General features: G+C 39.8%; 1 protein-coding gene across 1 annotated transcript in view; it reads left to right on the top strand.

Moving 5' to 3' along the window:
• LOC130557484 (rootletin) overlaps positions 1 to 26,844 on the top strand; it is an 81,644-nt gene extending 54,800 nt beyond the window's left edge. The window contains exons 13-29 of the mRNA XM_057339270.1: positions 1,687 to 1,809; positions 3,783 to 3,879; positions 3,964 to 4,076; positions 4,214 to 4,460; positions 7,261 to 7,450; positions 8,700 to 8,853; positions 10,462 to 10,629; positions 11,058 to 11,225; positions 13,258 to 13,425; positions 17,908 to 18,075; positions 18,148 to 18,320; positions 19,111 to 19,260; positions 19,414 to 19,507; positions 20,659 to 20,723; positions 20,863 to 20,964; positions 21,731 to 22,941; positions 25,563 to 26,844. Coding sequence (XP_057195253.1) covers positions 1,687 to 1,809; positions 3,783 to 3,879; positions 3,964 to 4,076; positions 4,214 to 4,460; positions 7,261 to 7,450; positions 8,700 to 8,853; positions 10,462 to 10,629; positions 11,058 to 11,225; positions 13,258 to 13,425; positions 17,908 to 18,075; positions 18,148 to 18,320; positions 19,111 to 19,260; positions 19,414 to 19,507; positions 20,659 to 20,723; positions 20,863 to 20,964; positions 21,731 to 21,791 — 2,241 coding nt within the window. The 3' untranslated portion in view covers positions 21,792 to 22,941; positions 25,563 to 26,844. The remainder of the gene's footprint in view (positions 1 to 1,686; positions 1,810 to 3,782; positions 3,880 to 3,963; positions 4,077 to 4,213; positions 4,461 to 7,260; positions 7,451 to 8,699; positions 8,854 to 10,461; positions 10,630 to 11,057; positions 11,226 to 13,257; positions 13,426 to 17,907; positions 18,076 to 18,147; positions 18,321 to 19,110; positions 19,261 to 19,413; positions 19,508 to 20,658; positions 20,724 to 20,862; positions 20,965 to 21,730; positions 22,942 to 25,562) is intronic.
• Positions 26,845 to 27,780: the final 936 nt, after the last annotated feature.

Here is a 27,780-nt window from a genome sequence, read left to right as displayed (position 1 = left end):
GCAGAAAGTGCTCAGCGCAAACGTCAGCATAGTGCCTCTCGTCTGTCTTCATGACGGTCAAAGCGTACGACCGTAGTTTCCAGTAGGTGTCAATATAATGAGCCGTGACCCCCAGGTAGCTATGGTTACTGAAGGAAGTCCACTAATCTCTGGTGAGCGCAACCGTGTTTGTCTGTCTTATCGCCTCCTCGACTTTCGCTTTCTCCTCTTCGTAAGAGTCGTGAATCTTGCTTGTAACAGTGGCTCTCGAAGGTAGTTCATATGTGTAATCGTTAGATGCGATGCGAATAATTTCAAGTAGACCCTCGTCCTCCACTACATTAACTGGCCTACATGCTGTAGCCACCCATTTAGCTATCGATGTTGTGAGTCTGTTGCTTGTGGAGTTGTCCATCCGTCTCTGCTGAAAACAATCTAGTGTGGTCTGCCGCGAGGAGATCTCTCTGCGTCAGTTGTATGCTTCGCCATCAAGTGATATTTTAAACTCGACGTGCTGCGGTGATAGTTTAATTTACATCGACAATAAATGCAGATCACTTTAGTCTTGTCGACAGAACCATCAGACATCATTTTATATATGAATTTTACGTTCATAAGACCTATTTATTTCTCCATTTCTGTTTGCTGCTGCATCGTTTACTTTCATCAAACTACGGGCAAGGCCAAGGGTCAAACAGAAAATGCGCGCTGCGTTAATCGCACGTTAATAACATTAGTGCCGTTAAAAGGAATTTGCGTTAACGTGTTATTAACGCGTTAATTTTGACAGCCCTATTTTAAATGTAATCAAACTGACAGGAGCTACCCGTGCATTAAAGGCTTTTAATGCACACCTTCCAGCCAATCAGAATCCAGTATTCAAACAGACCGTCGTATAACACTGAATTAACCCCTTCAGTGCGATACCCTGAGTTTATTCTGCACATTATCCTAGTTAGCATTGCTAATGATTTATTATTTATAAAAACAAAACAAAAAATCTCTTTTGCTGTGTGGCATTTGTACTATTTCTACCTGTAAACGTAACCCTGAGCACATCTTAATGCAAAATATTGAATTCTTTATTAGTAAGTCACTTTAGATAAAAGCGTCTGCTAAATGAGTTCATGTAACTTGGTTTCTTTTTCTTTGTACGAATAATCTTTCTTTGCTTTGTCCCTGTAAAAAGCACTTTGAATTACCACCGTGTATAAAATGTGCTTTATGAACATGCTTCGCTGTGCAGCGATGAAAAACGATGAAATCGTTCGCCGAACAACAGCAGACAGCGTGGCATAATGAAATATTATCTTCATTAAGTCTGAGCCCCTTTGGGAGCATTTTTTAATCAGTCCTGACTAAGCGCAGATTCCCTTTAGTTCAGACAGCACTGTATTGGACTGATTTATCTTTCTCAGAAGGAGGAACAGACAGACATTAGGCCCTGTTATCACCGTCTGAAGAGAGCTAGATAGAGCTCGGATAGAGACTGATCTGTGTACAGGTTCACATGCTGTTGTGCTCTCCAAACTAATGTTGCATTGACCTCCATATCATTGAAATACACGAGATGTTATTGGCTGTGTATTCTAGTGCAATATCGAAAAGTACGATTTTCAGCGATTCATTTTAGTCAGTTTTAATCTGACCAGATTAAATATAAGAAACTTTGTGAATGACTTTATATGTGTTTGTTTTGTATTCTAGGTTGAAGAGCAGGAAGAGACGCTGGTAAAGATTCAGGCTGATTTTTCCATCTATCGGGCCACTCACGTCCACTCCGGATCAGATTATGAATGCCAGCTTTCCCGCATTCAAGATCTAGAAAACGTGAGTATACGGTCAACCTTATTTTGCCAAGAGATGTTTCACATATCTGTAGAAAAATTATCATTACCCCAACCCAACCTTGACCAACTTGTATTCCTACATCAGAGGAAAATAAATTAATAAAATTAATTTATAAGTCCCAAACCCTGCTTGGAAGCCTAAACTTTAGGGACGTACCGATTTGCTCACGATGCGATGCGATTCACGATACTGATCTCAAGATATGAATCATTCACAATTTATTTTACAAAATGAGTTGAGAAAAATTAGAAATGAACAATTGCCCTTTTATTATTTCTCATATGCTCATATTTCTTTGTAAAATAACAATAACAAAATCAAACTGCAATTTTAAAACTAATTCCAAATCAAATAAAAAATGAATAATACAAAAGTCTCTTTGAAATGAACAAACTAAGACTTTGTCTGTGCTTTACTTGGATTTTTTTACATTTAAGAAATATCAGCATATCCACGTTTTCCAAGTTTGCAGTAAACACAGCGGCCCCCTGCTGTTCAAAACATGTATTGCGATTCAAATAACATCTCAACCGGCTTGAATTGTCACCTATTATAATCATTTTTCAACTGGCTCACGGTGAATCGTTACATCCCGACTAAACTTCATATCCATTTATCTCTCGTCTGATTGGCTGATTAAAATATTGTCCTATGGTCAACAATGATGTCGACCCAGGAATGCCTGTATTTTATTTGTTAGTCACTTTTAAACAACGGTCCGTCGACCAACGTGCTGTACAGTATATAACGCATAAAAGAAACGATCACAATAGTTGTGTAGTCATGGCCCATACCGCATGCAACACTCAAATCTACACGGATCCATCACCGTAATCTCTGGCTGTAACAAAAATGGGCTTTAAATGGACCCACCTGATCTCCGTGTCATACATTACTGTATGCGCTGACATCGGAGACTATTTATCAGTCATGAGCAGAGTCTTTGATTGAATGCAGAGAGGTTTCGCTCGGGTTCATGGGCACCTTTGTGACTAATTGTTTGTTATGTCAGCGCGCCAGCCGGCCAACCAGCTTTAATGGAGTGTAGTGGAGCGATCCATCAGGCTGTCGAGGAGCTCGCACGTCAACCGGTGTCAGCGTTTCGACGTGCTCTACGCAAACGGCGACGTGATTTAGTGCCCTCCTCGCGCCGCTGCCCACCCGCTCCCTCTTCTCAGATTGATCACCCTCCCGCCTCGCTGACAGTGCCCGCCATCTTCTGGCAACCTTTTAGCGGCGTTTTATAGATGGTTCGAGCACCTCGTTTGGCTATTTTTACATCTGTAAGTGGTCGTGAAATATAGATTTGTTCTGACAGATGTTTGAGCGACGAGAACCAGTGGCATCTCGTTATTTTTACAGTCGTAACGAAGGGTCCCCAACCGCGTCCGTCTTTGCTGATTGTTTTTCATTACATTGTTGTGATGTACATCCTGCAGGAGACACGTTTGCAATCACACACGACACGTGGCAGACACACAGCACCGTTCCACCGGTTTACATGTTGCACTGTTGTGACACACACGTTGCTTCACCTGTCAGACCGAGATGTACACGCGCAACCCGGCTGCCAGAGTAATTAACAGACGCCACTCTCACTGAGATTCCCCAAAACAAATTGAATGGCTAGTGTGTAAAAACCATGGGTTGCCAGATTGTGGGCGGCACCTGTCAGGAGAAAACTGGGTGCGAAATTTCCTTGGCAGGCGTGCACTGCACTGTAGGGATGCCAAATGAAGGCCAGACGGGAGAGCGCAGTGGAGGCGAGTGGAAGCAGCAGGTGTAGAGATACGAAGACAGTCAGAGAAACAGAGGGAATTCTTATCCGCCTTAGGTCGGCCCCTCTAGAGCCCCGGGCATCAACACTACTCCCCCAAGGCACAGCCACAGAAGTTTGACAGCTGTGTGACGACTTTGCATGTTAGTGAAGGTGTGTGCGTGTTTGTCCTTAGGCGCTGTTCCAATCACTGGAGCGCTGCGGTGAGGCTGCCCGGGAGGTGCGGGCGTGCCAACTGGAGCTGGAGCGCCACAGAGCCAACAGTTCGGCAGGTGAGTGAACTCTGAGCTCACTTTCTCGCTCGCCGCTGATTCTCACGCTAACTCCGATTAGCTGTGCGTGTATGTGTGTTGCAGAGTTGCAGAGACTCCAGGCGAATGCGGCAGAAGTCGAATCGCTAGAGAAGAAGGTAGCCAATCTGGAAGAAGAACTGCAGGCTGCTCAAAGACATTGCGCCCGGAAAGACCAGGTAAACATGTACGCACACTCGCGGCCCGTGTGAGAGGTGCAGGTAAACACAAGCGCAGGTTCAAATCGTTGCCTTTGTTTTCATCACCTTGTGGGCATGTGGTAGATCCTCACAGTCGGTCACCCTCTCTCTCTCAGGCTATCCAGAAGAGAGACGCCCTGCTGAGACAGTCCGAGGCTGATCTCCTGCAGGTGCGAGAGAAGAGACGAGGCGGGGCGGCGGAGGCAGAGAGGGAGGTCGTCTCTGCTCGAGGCCTGGAAGCTGATCTGAAGAGAGCCAAAAAAGAGAAAAGGCAGAGAGAGAAAGAATGTGCGTCCCTCAAAACACAGCTGCTTAAGCTTAGAGAGGAGCTGAAAGATGCTCAGACCAACTTCAGAGACACTGGTAATGTAACAGACATCATACCTGTACATTTAAAAAATGCTGAAATGTCATTATATGAATGATTCTAATGAAAATAAGATAAACATTTCAGAGAGTCTTGACACAGAATTCCTGGTTTTAAGAACCAGGTTCGCTAAGTTTTGCTAGAGAATAGCATGACTGTACAGGTCCGTCAATGATTTTTAACTTGATTTTATAATTAAAAAGTAGTTGATGGTGTGACAGACTATGTGAGTAGGTCAGATAGAGTAGAGTATGCACGTGTACCTGAGTACCAATTACTGAGTATTCAGTCTGGAGTTTAACACGCCATTAATTCAGAGCCTCGGGCCATCAGGCACACACACATCTTCACGCAGGCCACTGTGGGACTGATGCTCATTAGAAACAAAACCCACATCCCACTGAACGGGGCAGATGTAACCTGGGGATGGATTAGCATATTATGTTGAATACTACGACAAGCTACGACTATATGGGATATATCAGTGTAAATCAGTCTTATAGAATTTGATTAGTGTCAAGAAGGCAGAGTTGGCAAAATTCGTAATGTAAGAATTGTGTCCTTTTTAATTCATAAGTGTCAGTGTGAATTGAACAAACCACTGGAATTTGATTTGGGATATAAAGGAAGTGGAAGTTACTCACTGAAATTTACCTGCTGAATTTAACATAAAATTATTATTTTTTATAACCATTTTCTGTGGTCCCATTTATGAAAATTTGCGTAGATTTCATCGATAGAGTGCGCTTGTGCACAAAAGAAAGATTTTGCGTACGCACAAAAGAACCTGCGCATAATACGCTTTATACAGTAAATCCCAGTCAGGGGAAGACTGTACATACGTGTATCTCCACCCCATCTCCTCCCCGATATAACCATATATGGAGCTGAAAACGTCTAGTTTAACTAAGAGCCATTGAGAGAGAGAGTTGCGTCAACTCCGTTGATTCCAATGGAACAGTTTTTTCACAGCAATTTCGTTTCATGGAGGCTCTCAATAGGTCCGGGAAGTTACTAGCAACGCAAGGAGCTGCAGCAAAACAGACCGATTGTGACAAACTTTTAACCTGTTTAAAGACGAAAGTCAATTAATGAATAAAAAAATGAAAGAAATAAGGCATTTATAGAGAAAACATAATTTAATCACGTGACACGCAAAAATGTTGAACTTCCGTTCTCTCTCTCTCAACGGCTCTGGTTTAACTATGCGTAATTTCATCTGTATATCATTTCCATTATGCATATTTCCATTCACGTGACGGTACGAGACGAGACGTGGAAGATATGAGCCAATGGACCGCTCCACTACTGGATTGCGCAGTGTTCACAATAATATCAAAGTGCGCACAGTTAATCATTGTTCTCGCTAGACATTTTAAATGCATATAGAACACGAGTTCTGCAATTTAGTTTAAGAGGAATAGTAATGCACTTCGCACTACTTGCTGTTATTAAAACATTAAAACGCGCAACATGCCAGTGCACTAGAAATATATCTATATTTTTGTCTAACTTTTATATGTAACTTGAGTGTATAACTCAATTAATAAGAGTGAAATATTTAATCAAATGTGTGTAGAAAACAGAGTTTAAAATTATTCTGCCTGTATTATTGCTTCACTCACACCAGTAAAGAGGGCGTACAGTAGGCTACGCATGGTCCCGTATTGGATTTGATGGCGAGGCAGCGCTGATACATTTTTTAGATTTTTTGAAATTTTATTTAAGATTTGAGTTGGATTTTACAAGGTGTTTATTTAACAATTATCACTCAAAACAAGCACAAAAAACACTGCATATTTAATCTTCATGATAGTGTGGATCTAACGTATGTTATGGAGTGAAATGAAATGTGTGTGAGGCATTAAAACTTATAATCGCAATCTGACTTGAGTTTACTAACTCGCCATTTCTGTCATCGATTCCCCTTGTCACCAGAATGTGCGTACGCTTGAGTCAGAGTTTGCGTGCAGGTGCGCACATTCTTCTGTCAAGTTTGTTTTTATAAATCCCATCTTTTGCGTTTGAAGTGGCGTACGCCTCTTTCATGGCATGTTTTGAGCATACGCAACGTTTATAAATAAGGCCCCGATTATTATAATCAATATATAAATAGTATAAAATAGTATATAAATAAATCATTATTATTATTGGTGTTGTTGTTGTTATTAAAAATAATAATAGTGACAATAAGAATAATTAATTTATTACTATTAATTATGATTATTATTATTATAAACCGAATAAAATATTATTATTATTAGTATTGTTATTGTTGGTAATTTTATTATTATTATAAACAATATATAAATAGTATTAAAGTATAAATAGTATATGAATATAAATAGTTTTAAAATAAATAATCATTATACAATTATTTGTATTATTGCTATTGCTATTATTATTTATTATTATAAAATTATTATTATTATGTTATACTATTTTTATTTTTACAATATGACCCACAAAACAAAAGTTAATCTATTTATACCTTAAAATAAGAAAGTCATTTAAATAGATATGTTTAAAGGTGACCATTCAAATAGTGTACAAAATAACATTTTAGAGTTTTTGTTGTGAGTTGCGTTTATGGAATAAGCTACAATATTTTGCAGAACCTAATGATAGTCAACCCATAATGTACAAACTATATACAGTACATGTAGAGTGATATATTTGCCTAACACTTTTAACATTGTTAACCTTTTAGATGAATGCAAGATTGTATCCAAAAATCTTCAGACACCCTTGAAGTACATCTGCATAGATATCACAGTTTATGTCTGTCTGTTTTAGCCAAGGAGCTGGCACGGCATCAGGAGAGGTCACAGCTGTTGGAGAGAGGTCAGCGTGTGGCTCAAGAGCAGCTCTCTGAACGTGTGGCAGAGGTGGTACAAGGAGAGAAAGCTCAGCGGAGACTCCAGGCAGAACTCAAGAGATTAACAGACAAGCTGGAGAGTGATGAGAAGCAGCTTCAGGATTCACGGTACTATTAAAACCAGGAACAAGGGCTCGGTTGGATGCGTCAGATTTGTGCATTTCCCATGATTCTCTGACTGAAAGCCATGATACAGAAAAAAACAGATGACTTACATACTCAATGCACATCATTTGCTGTAGTAAATAAAAATGTCCCCATATTTGTAAGTAGAAGGACATTGATTTCTTACCGTCTGCCCTCTGTCGTTCTGGCACTACTCAGACAAGCAAAAGCTGAAATTCTCAAGACGGTTGAGAGAGAGTTTCTGTCTTCACGACCCCCCGCTCTGCACTCCTATGAGAAGGTGTGACGCTCGATAGAGAGAGCACCGTGGGTCTGGATCAGCGTGTGAAATCAGATGTTTAACTGGCTGAAAGAGGACCAGAGAGAGCATCTGATCTAGCACCTCGCCAAAGGTCTCTTGTTTAGTCAGGCATCCGCAGGTTCTCAACGCAACTTACCATCTGCCAATACGCATTACTGAGGATTTAGTAATTAAGTGGTAAGTTGAGGACTAAATTGGGTGTTTGTGGGCCATGTAGCCACCCCGAGGTCCTCGCAGCCATGCAGATAGGGGATTCTAATTGCTAGGGATATTGATCATTCCCGCCGAGGGTGTGCTGGGGGATTTCGCCAGAGATCGATTTGCTGTTACCGCCGCCGCCTCGCCAAATGGAAGAGAACCGCGTTAGGCTTTCACAGATCTCCCCACGCTCTTCACCACCTGAAAAAGTGACACGGCACCTAGTCAACCGCCCAGGCGTACTGTTCGTGACTCTTGGCTTCTCTTTCCTTGTCGTGCTCTTGTTTGCATTTCATCCAGGCTTGGGACTCCGTTCCAGGTGATTTGAGATGGTGGGTTTGATTTGTTGTAGTTGAGTTGGATCCATCACTCGCGGTCAAGCGGTCCATGAACTCAACTGCATTTTCTTTTGTCCCGATCCATAATATGCTTAGGTTGCATTCATTACATATTCACGCTTTCCTTCTGTAAGTAGATTTAACCTCTCTCTCATGCTCACGGTTTTGACCATGTTGTCATGCTTCGGTGTCCGCTGTGCTCGCGAGAGATCTTTAGGAAGATGTATGATGGCGTGCAGTCTCCCAGTGCCTATGCTGTAACTGAGCGCTCATGTAAAGTAGAGCCAATTCTGTCATTCTATACAATACCATAAATAAATGAACCAATAACATTTCATACAGTTATATTCTGAAAATATATATATTTTTATAACATTATCGTGCTCCTGTGCAGGCGGCTGGTGGAGCGTTTGCAATCAGAGGTTAGCAGCGGCAGACAGGAAGTGCTCAGCGCTCGGCAGGAAGTCACGAGACTCCAGCAGGAGAAAAAGCAGATCCAGGAAGAGCTGACCATCAGCAGAGAGAACTTCTCAGCCCTGCAAACTAAGGTTAGAGACATTTCGCGATCACCCTGGGTCTGATTCAAGGCTTTAAACGGCTGTATTATTGAACAAAAGCACTCCACAAATCCCTCCTTAAGGTCATGATCCGCTGTATTGATCTGTATTGATCAGGAACGGTGTGTGAGAGTTTCTCTTGGTGTGCGTGTGTGCGTGCTTTAGACACATTTTTGTGTGTGTGTGGTTTAGTGGAAGCCTGATGTCACAGGAGCTGGTCAAGCAATGAAAGCCGCTAGACTGAGATCAGACATCGTGCCAGAGAGAGACCAGACTAGACATAGAGAGATCAGCTCAGATCAGAGCTAAAACCAGCAGACGTACAGGAATACTTTTTTAGGTGCACCAGTGGTGGTCCTAGCTCACTTTGTGCATTGTGAGATTAGATATGACCATATATGAAAGTCTGCAAAGGAACCTGGGTTCAAATCTCAAAATAATAAATGTTGTTTTTCATAAATCAAGCTGAATTTCATCTGAACTTGACAGTCATGCATTTCTTTGGAAATATAGCAGCTTTGACATTTTCATTTTACAATAACTCTTGGTGTTTCACCGGGAAATGTCACATGGTTTGAATGACATGAGGGTGTGCTGGTGAAGAAAGAATTTTCGGTGCGTTTTAGACTCTTTTTACCTAAAATAATTGCTATTTAATGAATATATTTAATAAAGAAGAGTTTTTTTGCAAAAACAGATAACTCATTAATAACTCATAACTGAGATAACATTTTCCAAAATCCTATTTTTATTATGTTATCATGTTTTTATTGTGCTAGTTAGCTGTATTTTTGAGTTATTATTGCTTAATCAAAACAAGCCAACTGCAGTTTGATTGATATTAACTGGAATTCACAATTAAAAAACATGATTTAGATTTTTTTTAACCGCGTTATCTGTTTTTGCAAATAAACTCTTCGAATATATTTGATGTAATTAATTATATAAAAATAATTTTGAATGGGTTTGGATTTGGTTTTTATTCTTTCACAGATCTTTTATTTTGTAACCCTGTTGGCTGCTCTGGGCCTTCGTTTTTCCCTTTTTTTGTCAAATAAAGATTATTTTAGCCATTTTTAATTTCCACTCCCTACATTTGGATCTTTAATCCCTGACAGTGAAGTGTAAGCAGCTGATCTTGATCTATCCGTTACTCTCCGTAATGAATTTGTTTCCCTTGATTTTCCCTTGACAAAAATTCATTTTAGCACATCTCAAATGACCATTTAGTTTAAACGATCGTTACGCGTGCATATCAGAATGCAATAAGATTTTAATTCCTCTCCGTGCAGATGAGATTTTTAGCTAGTTTACTTATCTGGTTAGAAATTTACTCATCTATCTTTAGACACTGTCGAAGATCTTACGCAGAACTTCCCCGCTCAGTAGCACTTTCAAATGAATCTTCTTAATGCCCGTTTAATATCTGTCATGCAAGAGTATCTCTGTCATTTAGCCAGCCATCTGAGAGAATATGTCATCTGTGAAACGGCGGTTTGTCTGTGATCCTTTGAGCTGTTGTATCGCTGATAGAGACTGCGGGATTGCCGACTGTCTGTCTTGTCTTCTCTTTGAATGTGCGTGTGTGTATGTGTGTAGCTGAGTGAGCAGGAGATGCTTTTGAACACACTTCAGGAACGCATATCTGAGCTGCACAGCGCCACCCACAGACTACAGGAGGAAGAGATGAACGGTCAGATCCAGCTGCAGCGGTGTAGAAAACAACTGGAGACCAAAGATACCCAAGCACAAAAACGCAACCAAGAGGTATAAAACCAGGGATTTAAGAACAGTACATAGTCATCAAGGCCACTGTGCATGAATGTGGTAGATAGTTTGCTTTCTAGCGGGTACCAGCTGGTCACAGCTGCAAGAACGTCGTTTTCTGTCTTTAGGAACTATAAGCAAGTTGTTGTTATCAAAACGTGTGCATGATTTTTTTCTTCTGTGGAACACACAAGATGACATTTTGAGAAATGTCTCGGTGGTTTTGTGTCCATGCAATGCAAGTCAGCGGGGGCCAATGTTGATTGGTTACCAACGTGCTTCAAAATACCTTCTTTTGTGTTCTGCAGACGAAAGAAGGTCATACAGGTTTTCGATGACATGATGGGGAGTAAATAATGACAGAATTTAAATTTCTCGGTGAACTATTCCTTTAATGATGATGCATTTGTTTCTTGCTTTGGGCTCAGATGAGCGCTCTTCAGGCCACAGTTTCTAAGCTAATGCTGGAACTGGAGCAGGAGAGAGAGAGGGGACGGCAGGGGGTACGAGAGGCAGCCAAGGCCGAGCAGAGAGCAAGAGATCTCAAGCTGGAGCTCAGTACAACGCAGGCATCTCATAAAGAATGTATGGAGCTGGTAAGATCTCTTTCACTAACATATACATACACAATGATTCTGCCACAAAACTAACTGAGTTCCTTTTAAGGCAGCACCCTCACTAAAGTGCAACCTCATGTGATTTGGAAGCAATTATATAGCAATCAATTACATGTTGCCTTATTCACAAAGGATATTGAAGATATATACAGCCGAAGATAACATTAAGAGACCATTCAAATATTCATGTAATCAGCATTTCTAGATGTATTGGGGTCATCCCAGTCCAGTGTCTGTTGCAATTCAACAAAACAAACCTCAGTGACGAAGTCATCCAACAGCAATGTGAAACACTGACAGCATGACAAGACACATGAAAACTGTGATAAAAATGGAGGTTATCACATACAAATCTTGTGTGTACAAATGTACACATATTGCTGTTGAATTGCTGAAAAGTGAATATGAACTTGTTTTCTCTGCAGTATTTGAGGACTGAAAAAATACAGAGCATATTTTTAGTTATTTAGACCTGATTCTCCAGTTTTTATTTCTGCAAATAAATGCAAATAGAAACAATATTTGTATTTTAATTTGGGAGAAATATTGTTAGTAGTTCACAGAATGAAAGAAAAATAATAATTTATATACTTATTAATAGTAAATCCGTATATATATATATATATATATATATACAGTATATAGGAAATATTATGTTCCATGAAGATATTTTGTAAGCTTGCTACCGTAACAACTTTATTTTTGTTTAAGGAACAATACGGCGTTTTTAGGAGGATGTATTGACGGAAATGCAATATAATATACAAAACTATTTCTTCAGAGGTGTATAAAGACCTTACGTAACGAACCATTAAGTTTGTAATACCTTAGAATAAGCTATTTATATCTACATACAGAGCGGGCCTGCATACATTGAATTCACCGCCATGTTTTGTACAGCAGCCCTAAACGGACAAACAACTCTACAACGCGCGTTTCCTCTTCCTCTCCGCTGCGGTATCGTGGTGAAACGGATCGCGGGATGATCCGTGATCCGTACGGATCGTGCTCTATGGTTCGGAACGCATGTGACCCGCGGATTAACTGAAAGTTTATTATCATTGAGTAAAAGAGTAAACGCGCTCTCGCTCTCTCTCCAGTTTCATCTCCAACGTGCTCTCGCTCTCTCTCTCCAGTATCTCGACGAGTACAATATACAAGCGGTTCCAGATAAACAATGACGCTCAAAACTGCTCCGTCACACAGCTAATATTACACAACAACATATCTTGGTATGTTACTCACATACTGATCCGAATCAAAGCATCCTCCTCGGGGGTGATTTTGAGACGATCTTTCTCTCCAACGTCTCTCTGCTGGAAAGTATCTCCATAGATATCTGTGAGTATCTCTGCTAAAAGCCTTAGTACCGCGGGTCTTAACGCGTCTCTGCTGGAAAGTCTTTATAATATTAACACAGGTCCTAGCTCCTGTCTGACTTTTATCCTTCTTATTAAACTTAAAATCCACAAATCTTTTATTTTATGTAATACATAAGTTATAGCTCTTTTTACAGTCTTTCTAATGCCCGCAAAATCTCTTCCCTGCGTCAACATCTTTTTGTACTGTGGTGGCCACCGTCGTGTTTGGACTGAGCGATTCGTGGCAAATCTATAATACAACACTAGTGGCCGCTGTTATTCAAGAACTGCGCCTTTAAATCAATATTTCTATTTTTTGCTCCCTCACATTGCAGATTTTCTAATAGGTGTATATCGGACAAATATTGTCCTATCCCAATAAACCATACATCAATGGAAAGCTTATTTATGCAGCTTTCAGATGATGTATAAATCTCAGTTTCGAAAAATTTACCCTTATGACTGGCTTAGTGGTCCTGGGTCACATGACATATTTACAGGTTGTCCTGTCTTTTACAATAGGCCTCGCTTCCAAAAGTTCACCTGTAGTGCCTTAAAATGCTGCCTACGGAGATGGCATACTAGGTTTTGGTACAGGGGCGGAACATTTATTGAGTCACAGTTTAATCTACCCGTTCTGTGTGTCCCAGCTGGCTGAGTGCAGTCGTGAGGTGGCGGCCCAGAGGAGCGAGCCGGTTCGTCTCCAGCAGTGTCTGCTCCAGCTGACAGATGAGAGAGCAGCTCAAGAAGAGAGAGTCAGACAGCTGAGTGCAGATCTACAGAAAGTTCACAGTGACAGCAGATGCTCTCAAGAGGAGGTACGACTAACACTATTGAGGCGATCTGCTGTGCTGCTTAATTTAATGTAGATGTAGATCAAGACCACCAAACCGTCATGTTGGTCCCAGGAGCATGTCCTAGAAAATGTTTCTCCTTCCGAAAAGAAGATGTTTTGAAAAGCATTGCTAACCAAACAGCACCGGCCTCCAATGACTTCAATTGTATGGCCACAAAACCACTGAGACTTTTCTCGAAATATCTTCTTTTGTGTTTCACAGAATAAAGTCATATAGGTAGGGTTGGGCCGATAGACGACGACATCGTCCATCGCCGATGGCTGACAGCCATCACGATGTTGGACCGGCATCGTGATTCCCCTGCATGACGCAATTTTCGTCATCAGGAGGGTCCGCGGTCGTCCGCACGTCCCGTCCGCGTACAGCACATTCCCAAGACAAATGTTGACAGCTGAGTATGACATTCTGCGCATGTGTCGAGCTCGTCCATTCATGCTTATCCGCAGTTGAGTATGATTTGGAAGCTGCGCGATGCGTGTGTGTGCGCGACGGAGACGGACGTAGAAAGTGAACGCAAACAGTGAATCGTAGTAATGCGCTCACGTTGTGTGTGTGTAAACTTGTCAATGACGACCTGAACTGTGCGTCCGCAATGGCAGCGGGAAACATCAGTGCCGCGTGACCCGCGCAGTTGACTTCACACACACACACAGCCTACACTGGTGGGCTCACGATCTACTCGTCTTTCCACATGAAATAGCAACCGGAAGAAATTCCAAATTTGCAGGTCGTACATGTGCGAGTACTTGTGAAAAAAAAACATTGCTGTCTTGAAAACTGGTGGCAGTCTGGAGCACTGATATAATTGTTTTTAATGTTTTGCCAGATGGCCATCTAGCAAACTGATATACCCAAACCCCGGCCCGCCCCCCGATGTCATCGTCCATCACGATGTTTCACTGTAGGCATCGTCCGATGCCAATTTGGTAGACATCGCCCAACCCTACATATAGGTTTGGAATGACATGAGGGTGACTATAATAAATAATGATATCATATAATTTATATTTTCGGGCGAACTTCCCGAAGAGGGAAACTTGGCAAAGCTTCTGACACGGTGTCCTCCAAAACTCCAGAGCTGTAGTGGAGAATGTAAGTTGTAAGTAGCTCCAGCACCAGGTTATTTATTTAGTTATTTAAACTGCTCTTTCGCTCTCATTTTTAAACGCTGTCAGTGTAGGGTAAGTCTGGCCCCCTTAATTGGTTTTGGATAACCAGTTTGTGTCAGTTTGTGGTCAGCGAACTTCACCGGATAACAATAAAAATAAAATATAAAGTGCCTCTGCTGCCCAGGCCCTAATGTCCACATACACACACATTCTCCCACGGGCTGGACGGCAGAAATAATGATTATGCGTGTGTGTGTTGTGCATCGCTTGTCTTTTTTCAGCTCTGGCTTTTAAAAATAATTGCTGTTGGTGCTTCTGCGCTATCAGAGGAAGGCCAGTAATGATTCTTGCCAGTCGTGTGGAACGCAGCGTGCAGGAGAGAGGGGGCAGACAGCCACAAGTACAAAGGGGGCTATCATATCTGCACGTGTGTTTGTTTGTCTGCCTCGCACATAATTATGGTTGCATAAGGTTGTGTATTCATATGGAGTGTGTGTTTGTGTTGGGAGAAATGCTGTGATTATAGTGAGCGTGTGCACGTTTGCAAATATACTCCAGCCTCCATCTATAAATCTAGGTGTGAATTGAAGAAACTGATGAGTTGAGAATCTCATATAAGTGTGTGTGTGTTATCACAGAGGGATAAGAGTAGATATAAAGCTGCACAGGTGTGTGAGACCAACTCATAACCCGCTTACACACACACACACACACACACACACACACACATAGCATTTTAATTGTCTTTTCTTGCTTGGCTTTTATTGCCTCTCCTTTGCAATGTGTGTGTGTGCTGGGTAAAGGTCATTGTGCTCCTCCATCTTGCACACTGACAACATTGCTAGTCATGAAACTAGCTTAATTTAAGATGAATTCTCATGTACTCTAAATCTACAAACCTGAGTGGTTGTATGGATTTATCTCATCAGAAGAAAATGTAATAGTAATTAGTTCAGGGATGTAGATTTAAACTAGACAGCGAGTCAGAATTTGTGAGATTATTGAACATGTTGGTCCAGGTTGGTTCTCATTGGTCAGGTGGCGTTTTGGCACCTTTACTTGTCAAGTCACCATTGTTATAATTGCATTTTGTAGCGTAAGTAGATAAAAATGGGAAACTTATCAATAGACAATAGACAATAATGGTGGTATTCAATTTAAAAGTGTCCATTTTGAAACAAAACCTGAAACAATGTTCAGGATTAATCGCGATTAATCACATATTGAATAAATGTTTGTGTTTACATAATATATGTCTGTGCACTGTGCATATTTATTTTGTATTTACAAACTTATATGTGCATATTTGTGACCCTGGACAACAAAACCAGTCGCAAGGGTCAATTTTTCAAAATTGCGATTTTTACATCAACTGAAAGCTGAATAAATAAGCTCATATATGGTTTGTTAGGTTAGGACGTTATTTGCAACTCAAGACTGGTTTTGTGATCCAGGGTCACATTTAAGAAAAATATCAAATGAATAAATGTTTATATATCATTTTGAAAATATCTAAATATTAATATATGCATGCAAATATTTCCCAAATATATACATGAATGTGTTTTTAAATACAAAATAAATGTGCACAGTGCACAAACATATATTATGTAAACACAAACTTTTATTCTAGATGTGATTAATTGCGTAAATCCTGAACAAGTATTTCACCTGAAACAATGGTTTCCAATAAAATACCATAATGAACCATTAGCCTTTTCTATTAAAACCATTCATAAATTCCTTTTTATGTTTTGGGCATTATTCCAATAGGATTTAATGGCGTTCCGTTGGTTTCCATCTCCCAGATAACATCCTCCAACAGAATCCATCCCTGCTGAAAAAAAACAATAGAACCCCAACAGAAACCATTACAGAAATTCTAATGGTTTACAATAAAATACCATTATGAACCATTAGCTTTTTATATTAAAACCATTACAAAATGCCTTTTTGTAGTGTGTTTTGGGCATTATTCCAGTAGGATTTAACCTCGCCCCAATAGAATCCATCACATACCAGTAGAACCATTACAGTTTCCATTAAAACCAATACAAATCCCTATAAAACCATTACAACTTCCTTAGTGGTTTCTATGATTTTTTTCAGCAGACATCCCTGCTGAAAAAACCTATAGAAACCCAATAGAAACCATTACAGGAATTCTATTGGTTTCCATTAAAATACCACTACAAACCATTAGCTTTTTCCATTAAAACCATTACAAAACTCATTTTTCTAGTGTGTTTTGGGCATTATTCCAGTAGAATTAAACATCCCACCAATAGATTCCATCACATACCAGTAGAAGCATTATAGTTTCCATTAAAACCAATACAAATCCTTTTAAAACCATTACAACTTTTTTAATGTCCCTGCTGAAAAAAAACATAGAAACCTAATAGAAACCATCACAGAAATTATAATGGTTTGCATTAGAATACCCTTACAACCCAATAACTTTTTCCATTAAAACCATTACAAAATTCCTTTTTGTAGTGTGTTTTGGGCATTATTCCAATATGATTTAACATCCCACCAATAGAATCCATCACACACCAATAGACACCATTTAAACCATTACAACTTCTTTAGTGGTTTCTATGGCTTTTTTCAGCAGGGATTATAGTTTTCATAAAACCAGTACAATTCCCATTGTAACCATTAAATTAAATCTATACAATTTCCTATTGTGTTTTGAGCAGGGTTGTATTTTTTTCTTCAGCAGAGAATGTTGAATGTCAGCCTCCACAACCAAAAGTTGATAAGTGTCATTTCTGAATAGCAGCAGCTTCAAAAGAAAAATACTTTCTTCTCTCCACAATGAGCAAAATTGTCTATTCTCCACAGAAATCCCTCCTCAAACTCTGAGCCTGAACTCAACCCTCGGACCATTCAGACAAAAAACCCCACATAACAATAGTTATAAAGCAACTGAATGGTTACACTGTTTGGAAAATTTAACATACAAATGGCTCACATCCTTCAAGCTAGATAAGTGTATTCTCTTATTAGATATAAAGACCCGTCTTCAGAGAAAATGTCTTGAATGAAATGTTTTTTCGTTCCTCCTTGGAAGATTGTTTTAAACGTAATCAAATATTTTATTTTGAGTTTTATGAGCAAAGCATGAAAAAATGATTTGTGAATTGGGTAAGAAAAATAATTTAAATTCAAAATGTATTATCTGGGAAAAAAAGCAGATCTTATTGTTTTATACATGTTATTTCTCTTGGTTTGATATATTTTTGTTGGGGGAAACCAGACAAAGAAAAAATGTATTTCTTCAGTGTTCTTCTTTAATAAGTAACAGCCTCTCTGTCCTTCCCGTCAGGCGCGGGCGTGTGAGGGGCGACTGGTCGAGCTGCACACCCAGCTGGCACGCTCGCAGCAGTGGGCACAGCAGCAGATGACAGCCCTGCAGTCCAGAGAGAAGGAGGTGATCATGCTAAAGATGGAGATGGCCTCTCTCAGAGAGAACTATCATGCCAAAGTAGCTCAGGTCAGTCAGAGTCTCTCAACATTGACATTATTCTGGTGTAGGTGTGTTAGCATGCGTCTTTTTTGTATTCAGGTTGAGGATATGTATTCGCAGATGGATGCTGTAGATCAGAAGTACAATGCCGCTGTGTGTGAGGTGGACGTTTTACGGAAGTGTTTAGGAGACGCCCGGTGTGACAGCTCTCGTCTTCACAGGGAAAGTGAGCTGGTCGTAACCAATGTTAACCAGTGGCTAAAGGAGCAAACGTAAGACGACAAAAGAGCTTCCGTTTCCTTTTTTTATGTAATAAAATCAAATGACTAAAAAGTACTTCGGTATGATATAACTGTTAAGCCATGTTATAGCAAAAGTTCGCGCCAATATGGAAATATGTTACAGCTAATCACGAAACATGCGAGAACCAATGAGATTGGAAGTTATCACTGTGACATCAGCGCTTGGAAGTGCAAAATTCCATTTTGTAAAGTGTAAAGAAGTGTAAATGTTTTCACTAATTTCACTAAATAAGGTCAAAATATTAACTAATTTCGCTCACAAACAGGTATTTATTAAGTAATTTATTAATGACTTTTCATGTTTTGATTAACAATTTATTTTTTGTCAAGGTGGTAATAATTGAATCATAGTAATAAAATAATTGAATCATTTAGTCATTTAATCATAGTAAATAAAATATCTGCATCTGTTTTCAAGTAAAAATATCTCAAAATAATTTGCAGTAATGCTGTCTAATACTTTAAGCAATATATGTCTTATATGTAAATCAAGTTCAAATAAATGTATTATTATCATTATTATTCATATAAATGTGTATTTTTAATTGGACAGAGTTGTGAGATCTTTCAGGGTTTATTTTGGATACTGACCGGCTGACTAGACTAACTCAAATTAGCTTTTCATTTCAAATGCGATTTTTGTATAGTTATATCACATCGAGCAGTTAATCAAACCACTGCAAGTTTCAGAAGTATAGAAAGTGTCTGAGGTGAAAGAACTTTTGCATCCTGACAGAAGCTCTGTATCATTATCATTCAGCATCATGGCTCATTGTGACAGCAGCTCGCAGCTTCCTCACTGCTGCCCATTATCTCTACCCCTGCTCCTCTCCAGGCACACTAATGAGAAACTGGCACTCCAGATCAAAGACCAGAGCCGGACCATCATGCACCTGACAGCTGAGAGAGAGTAAGCCCTGCTCCCCCTGTCCAAAGCTCGTTCCTCTCAGCTTGATGTGTGTACAAACATGGATTTGGGGTAACGGGAACAGGAAGTGTGCATACTGTAATATGAAGTGAGAAATGGGATCAGGCTGTAACGTTTGTCCTTGCCTGTGTGCAGTCACCTTCAGGAGAACGTGAAAGGTCTGCAGGGAGAGATCAGGAGACTAAGAGCCGAGCTGGATTATGAGAGAATGGAGGCAGAAAGACTAAAGGTAACACAGCACAGACTATTGTAAAGAGTCTCGAAACATACTCCGGCACACAGATGTGTAACTTTACTCCATCACAGTGTCTAAACATCCGTGGGTGTCTAAACCCAGTTTCACAGACACTTATCTTAAGCCAGGACTATGCCTTAGTTGAATTAAGATATTTATGTCGCTTTTATAAAAATGCCTTCGAAGAATACATTTCTGGTGTGCATTAAAACAATGGCACTGATATAATTTAAGATATTTCAGGGCAAGTTATATTCAGTTAAATCAGGTCACACATTCATTTTAGTCTGGGACTAGCCTTCAGCCTATTCTGTGAAACCGGGCCCTAATCTCTAGTGTTAAACTAGTGTTAAATATATGATAAAAAAGAATAAATATATAAATGCTGATTATTAATTAGCAATTTGGCGTCTTCTTTAAATAAAGTGCTTTAGTAATCATGTTTTTTATTTAGTTGTTTTTTTAAGTTCATAGAATAAGTATTATAGTTTTGTTTTCTGGTTGTTTTGTAGGTTGTGTTTTTTAGTTTTATTGTAATTGTAATAATATTTAGAAAAAGCTTTTATTTTTGTATTTTGTATTTTTTTTATATAGTTTTTGTCAATTTATTATTTAGTGTTTTTATATAGTTTTATAACGCTATAGACGGTTTCATTGGACGGACGTGCCTGGCCCCGAAGTTAACTTCCAGTCTGTGTTTGGTTATAATAAAACAATTAATACATTAATATTAATTTATAATCATATTTTATTGTATATTAGTTGTATTAAATGAAGTAAAAACTGCTCAACAGTTATTCATTCTTTGTGGAGGTCTACTGGAAGTTAAGTTTGGGCCACATGACATTTTGTTGTTGCCGCTGAAACATCTATATAAGTTTATTTCAGTCTAAGTTTTTTTTTTCAGTCAATTTTAGTGCCTTAACTAAAAAAATTTGATGATGCAACATTTCTAATTTAGTTTTAATTTCATAAATAATATTTAGGCTGATATTTTATTTGATTTCTTTTTGTAGCCTGTTCCGTTCTGTTGCTTTAAACACTAGACTCTGCCTACAGTTGTTATTTATCACTTTGATTGATATTTGCATTCACGTCTGTTGCTAAGAGGCTTCGCTATCCATGTAAACACATCTTATATGCAGGCCTTGTCTCAAATCACCGTCCAGCCGGGTCTTTCTTCTCCTCTCATACTTCCTTCTGAAGGCCGGTCAGTTCTTATTACACATCTCCCTGTCTCTACCTTTTCATTATTTTTCTCTTTTCCTCCTGTTCTCTGTTATCCTATACTGTCGTGCATAGAATCGGGCAGACGGTCTATGTTGTGATTAGATTGGTATTTCTATCAGATGCAGAGAAAAGGTGTCCTATAACCAGAGCCCAGGTCTGTCACCATTAGCCATCTCATTCTGGAGTGTCTGTTCCCTCGCTGTGGAGATGGATCCAGCTCTGTAGGTAAAGGCTTATCTTCTGTAATAGGGTCTGATCTGATTCACACTTGTGAAATTGGAAAGGAAAAGTTTAGAGATGATTGGAGAACTTTCGCCACGGTGGAGGCCCAAGGGTTGGACCTGCCGGTCTGAACCCAATCATTCAGGCGGTGTTGACCGCATTGATGAGCCTGTCCAGCTGGGTCGAATCCATTTTCCTCCCTGTTTGTTCTCAAGGTCCAGAACCTGTTCCATGTGGCACCTTATTTCATTATTGATGAATGAAAAGAACATGAGAGACGGTGACCTTCTCAAGGACGTTTTAGATGGAAAAAGGTTGAAGGGACACCAAAGTATTTAATTGTACCGGACACTACTGGATAGCAAATGGACTATGATACTTAAGTGATACTGCAAGGAACGATAACACTTTAGTATGGGGACCAATTCTCACTATTAACTAGTTGCTTATAGCATGCCTATTATTAGCATATTGGCTGTTTATAAAGCACATATTCTGTTTGACCATATTCTACATCCCTAATCCTACCCAATGTCTAAACCTAACAACTACCTCACTAACTAGTCATCAATTAGGAGTTTATTGAGTCGTAGTTAATGGTTTGTTAATAGCGAGAATTGGACCTTAAAATAAAGTGTGACCCAAGGAATGTATAAAAAAAATTAAACTCAAAAGTTATCATTCAGTCATCATTTACCCTCATGTTGTTCAAATTCAGCATGACTTAAGTCTTTCCCCACCATTACAGAAATATCTGTCTTTTAGGCAACAAAGCATCCTTACCATGGAGAAACATTTCTGTCAATCCACCTTTTTACTACGGTAAGGGATCTTCTGAATGAGTACTCATTGTTTTGATCATTGTTCTGAATCAGACCTGGACAAAGGTTTTTACAAAAACTCCATTTTCTCAGCTTTTTGTTCACGATTTTCTTTATACATTAGAGAGATTACAAAATAACAAACGAATATAATATTTGAGATAGAATAGCGTCAGACGCTGTGTGACATATTTTATGTTCATATATTCATAAAATCAATAAAGTTTTGTGAAAATGATTCAAAATGCTGCCACTGGCAACTATAAAAACAACACTTAAAAGACTTAATTTTTGCAATAAAAAGGTGAAATTTTGTAAGAACGTTACATGACATCCAAATCCCAGTGGTCTTAATAACAGGAAATGATGTCAACAATCTATTTTTGGAATCCATTTAATACATTCCAGTGTAATTTTATAAGTACTTTCACGTTTGCATTGCATCAAAGCAGCTGTACAAGAAATCTGTTTTTCACACATGACTTACGCATAATATAATAAAACACACATTTTCATTATATTTAAAGGCCAGGATATCAGTTCAGGAACAACATAAAGGTAAATAAATGATGATAAACTTTCATTTTTAAGTGAACTGTCCCTGCGTCTGCACACTTTTATGACTAGATGTGAAACCAGTAGCGCAGTGGTTCTCAAACTTTTTTGTTGTAAGGCCCCGTTTGTGTAGAGTGCATTGCAAATAAAGACTTATAATCTTAAACTTAAAATTTTAATTAAACCAAGAAAATATTCAGTTAAACAATGCTAAAGCATTAATTCTTTTGGTTGGTGGTGTCGTTTTTCTGATGTTTGATTGCACAAAATTTATGATAAATATCTATATTTCTAAAATGCCACAAAATCTGTGGCCCCCCTGGAACCATCTTGGGGCCCCCCAGGAGGCCACGGCCCCCAGTTTGAGAACCACTGCAGTAGAGGACAAACAGCTCGTTTCTTCAGACATACAGTATCTTCAGGACTCTCAGATAGAGTAAATACAAATAAATAGATAGCAGTGTAAATGCTCTTGGTTTATTTATGACGTACAGGCTTCATTCTGCATGCATGGAGAACCCAGCTTTCAAGTCATTATGAAATCTCTCCCGAGATCTCGCATACAGGCCAATACAGAGCAACCTGTGTGAGGATGGGCAGGTAAGTAACGGTAACGCTAGATCCAGCCATTAGTGATTTGTTGTGATAAATAACTTAGAATAGCCTCAGTAGCTCCATCAAAAATGGATGGCTGAGTTTATACCACAGTGAAGGAAGGTAAACGTGGTCATGTTTTATTGGCTGGCCTTGATCAAGATCTTTCAAAAGTTTGTCGCAGCACTACAGCCAATTTTTAAGCGTGAACGAACATGTTAAAATGTACATTTACAAGACACGTTTTCCTCTCTAAACCTCGCTATTCATTAGCGATTTTGGCTTTCCGCTTCACCCGCGACGTCCTCTGATGGATGGAATGCCTGCCGTGTTTATTTGGATATCAGGGAATGAAATATTCATATTGTACGCTTTCCCAAGCAGAAGTTATCTGGGTGCAGCGTAAATGGTACTTGGGATCAGATTTTCACAGCAGATTGCAGTTATTAAAGAGAAAAAGAGGCGGGGGATTGGAGAAAGCTGCCATCTTCCGGGAAGGCAATCTATTTCTTTTCACGCCGCTGCATAGCCTCTTAATGCACTGGAGCAAAAGTGCTTTGGTCCGCAACCTTTCACGCCTTCCTCTCCCTTTTATATGATTGAATGCTTAATAACTTTGACTTTGCTTTGAAAGCCTGCGCCACGGGGCCTGTTCACCCTCCTCGCGCTGTGACGATACCGCACCTGGGTGTTTGTCTGTTGCTAACTGCCCTTATTACCAGCTGTCTGTCAGCCTGTTGCCCGCAGACTTCACCCTCGGTGACGCGTCGCTCCGTCCCTTTCATCTTCATCAGCTCGACTATTAATGAAGCGCTAAATCCAACACCGCAAGTGCTGCGCTCGTGGGCTCTCTCGAACCCCGCGTCCAGCCGCAACTGTCTGTCTTCTTCCCTCCGTCCCCTGACACGCCGAGAGCTCATTAGCACACGGAGCACTCGCGGCCCTAGCCGAATGTGACCCTGCCTAATTGTGCAGCAGGTTGAATTGCCCGCCCGGCGCGATGCGGTGATTGCTTATTTGTTCTCCGCAGGGCTTCTCTCTCACATTAAAATGATTGACTCATTTCATTCGGGGCACATTTTGCCGAGGTTTATTTGATCAGCTCGTTCCCGGGGTAGCTACATCCGTCTTATTCTCATGCAGGAAAGTTATAATGTGCACCGTCTCGGATTATTATTCACACGGCTGATTGTTTCTCCGGCTAATTATCTGAGTTTGAATAATTTTGCATGCGCGAGGCCGCTTATCCGTCCGGAATTAAGTGGCGAGAAAGGGCTCGCATTTGTACATGCTGAGCTGTCCGACACCGTTCGGGGAATACAAGGATACGTGGTTTTCTGTTTAAGTAAAGGGTGAAATTTACATGTAGCGGTGGAGACAAGGTGCAAGAAAAGATACTTATTTGGGTAATAAGCTGGATTTGTTTTCTGCGGAGAGCGCAAGCGCGCGCTAAAACCTCGATGAACTGCTCGGAAGAGAGAGTAAGAGAGTGCTCATTATAACTGCTGAGCTTGCCATGGACATCAATGACCCTTGAACTCTCTTCCTCATGCAAGAGTGATCAGATCCTGGGTGTTCTCTGAGCTGAAGAGTTCGACTGAAAGAAACACACGCTGCTCTTATGCTGGGTTCACACCAAACGCGAACAATCGCGTTCCACGCTCTTTATAATGCTGCGTTCCCACCAGACGCGAATGAAGCGTTAAGCGCGAGTGATTTACATGTTAAGTCAATGCAAAGACACGATAGGACATCCTGCGGCGCGATTCGCGCGAATGAGGCGGCGTGAATTGAGCGTTTGACGCTCGTAACGCGTGATTCGCGAGAGTTGAAAAATCGGAACTTTGGCGAATATTCACGCCGCGTTAACCAATCAGGAGCTTGCTCTAGTAGTGATGTGATTACGACGTAGCGAGCGGAGGCAGAAATCCGAAACAACAATGGAGGACAAAATCATCGTCGCTGTATGTGGATAACCGGAGCTGTACGATACATCTTACTTTTAGCGAAACAGGAATGAAAAGGATCTTGCTTGGAAGAAAGTGGGTGAGGAGGTCGGACAATCTGGTAAATTGTAAAAAAACAGTCTGTAGCTATATACATATATACATATTGAGACTACAAGATAGCTAAAGCCGGCAAATTGAGCTTATTCGCCGAACGAGTCTACGCCATTTTTCAGCATTCCATAGCACATAAAGCGCAGCTACCCTCTCAACAAAATCCATGTCAGCCATTTCGCAACGAGACTGGAGCCGCCTGGCAGATGCGCCTCCCATGACGCGAATTCGCACCGCCTGCTGCGAGTTCACGTCTACACGCGTCTTTGCATTGATTTTGTATGTACTTTACTCGTGCAAATCGCTTAATTTGCATTTGGTGTGAACACATCATTAGAGAATGCAACTTGAGAACTGATTTCATGCATGAAACAAATGATGTCATCAGTTGGTGTTAAATGTCCAAGTTTATGTCTCGAATATTTTAACATACACATGGGCTGACAAGTGATGGACAGTATCTGTTCTGTGGTGTAGTTAATAGTCTGGGCCAGTTGAAATCGCTAATGGCCTTGTTTATGGTCTGGTGGCTGTGAATGAAAATGGCATATTGCTTGTTTCCCACAGTGAGCAGAACCGGAGGATGAAGAAAGCTTTTTCATGACCTCCCGCTGCTCAGATGTACCGGCACCTGGACCCGCCTGTACTTCACTGAGTGCCTTAGAAGAGTGCAGAGAACGTCACTGAAAATGCCTCCTGCACTACAAACACGTGTGGAGGACTTGTGGGGTCACAATCAAATGATCCTGTCAGTCTCTATGGATGGAGGGGAAATGTTTTTTGTAAGTTTTTGATCGTTTAAAATGTGTTTTGTCAAATGAATTATACCTAATTTATACCCTCATGCATGCCACTTTAAACGAGGAGTGGGGCAGTGTGACCAAAACCTGTAAAATTTCAAGGTAACATTACGTACCACAATTTAGATGTGTATATATACTGTATAGTCAGACCAAAATTTATTCAGACACCTTCAACATTTCTCACATTATTACAGAAAATGGTAATAAAATATGAACAGAACTCAGAGTTATACTGTGTCAGAACAAATTCATCTTGATAATGTCAGACAACTTTGATAGAAATGTATGTAATGGATTAAGTTGAATAGCTGTCCAATTACGTTTATGCATTTGGCAGACGCTTTTATCCAAATTACAATTACTAAACTATGCTTATTTTTCTTAAGTCTGTGGTGTAAAAAGGTTGCATTAGCAATTAAAGAAAATCACTTAAGCACAACATGGTCAGGTCAAAGTGTCTGAATAATAAGTATAAAACTTGTATAAATTATACATACATTTTATCAGTTGTACTGGTAGTCCACTGCATGTTTGAAGAATTTTTAGGTATAATGGTGGTTGGCTAACTGGGACCAGTTTTATTGCACTTATGCATTGTTGTCCTTGTGTTTTACTAATTGCTTCCATTTTTTACCTCATTTGTAAGTTGTTTTGGATAAAAGCGTTTGCTAAATGACTAAATGTAAATGTTTTGGGATCGTCTGTAGGTTCTCTTATGTGTTCATCTATCTCCACGTGTCTTTGTCACACCTGAGTTAGCCACGCCCACTTGTTTACGTACCATGGTATACAAGAAATAGAGAAATCTGTATAAGAAATATTATAAAAAAGATAATATTTTAAATAAATATATTTTTTGCGTTGTCCAATTTGTTTGCATAATTATTTTATAATATTTTATGATTTTTAATATAATATTTTAGGAATATTTTATGTCCTGTGATAGATGTATTGTTAATGTTTCATTGCTGCTTGTGAAGGTAAAGGTCGAATCATAAAAATGTCTGAATGATTGTCTGATATATATCATTTTAATAGATTTTACATTAAACAGAATGAACAGATTTGGATATCACACTCAGTTATTCAACTGCAAGCATTCAATTAAATCATGTAATTCTTCAATAACTGTCATCGTGTATTCCCTCTGAACATAAATCAGTCAATAATTGCAACAAACTTTTCAATTTTCATCAATCCAAGAAACAAACTTCTACAAGAAAACTAACTTTCAAATCTGAGCTTTTCATTTCAAACAAACTTAAAGGGGTCATATGACGCGGCTAAAATGAAATTGAAAATAATGCAATGTGTAAACACGATTTAAGCTTCAAAAACGCTGTATTTTCCACATACCGTGCATGTTTGTATCTCCTCTTTGCCCCGCCTCTCTGAAACGCGCAGATTTTTTACAAAGCTCATGGCTCTGAAAAGCGAGGTGTGCTATGATTGGCCAGTTAACCAGTGCGCGGTTATTGGTCGAATACTGCGTGTGACGGAAATGTAACGCCTCTTACCATATTTGGAACATCAGGTTTCAAAGCGATTGTACTGACAGGTACACCCACCTTACTTGCGTATACATTTGGGCGGTCTTAGTCAAATCATACCACGAACTGACGTGGATTTGTGGGGGTGTGGTTACACGAGGCGTTTCAGGCAGGTCTGGGTGAGCATTCGCTTTTAGATAGAATGCATCTCTTGTTCCGACACTTTCATTTTTGCAATTTTACGTGTCTAATACATGCACGGGCAACTTATGTATTATAACTTATAACACACTTAGGACACAGAAAAACACGTATTCGCGCCATATGACCCCTTTAACATTTCTCATTTTGGTTGTGTTTATACTTGAGTTGGCTTAATTCTCTCCATACGGGATGAGCAGGACACCTCTTTCTGCTCGGGCAAAATCAATAGGCAACATTCTATCTAGCTCAACAGTCAATAAAAGACACTTAAGGTGTCTGTAGAAACTA

This window comes from Triplophysa rosa, linkage group LG1 (assembly GCF_024868665.1).
Source record: "Triplophysa rosa linkage group LG1, Trosa_1v2, whole genome shotgun sequence".
Taxonomy (NCBI): Eukaryota; Metazoa; Chordata; class Actinopteri; order Cypriniformes; family Nemacheilidae; genus Triplophysa; species Triplophysa rosa.
The sequence above is the reverse complement of the archived record's forward strand: the minus strand, read 5'-3'. Positions and strand labels throughout refer to the sequence as shown.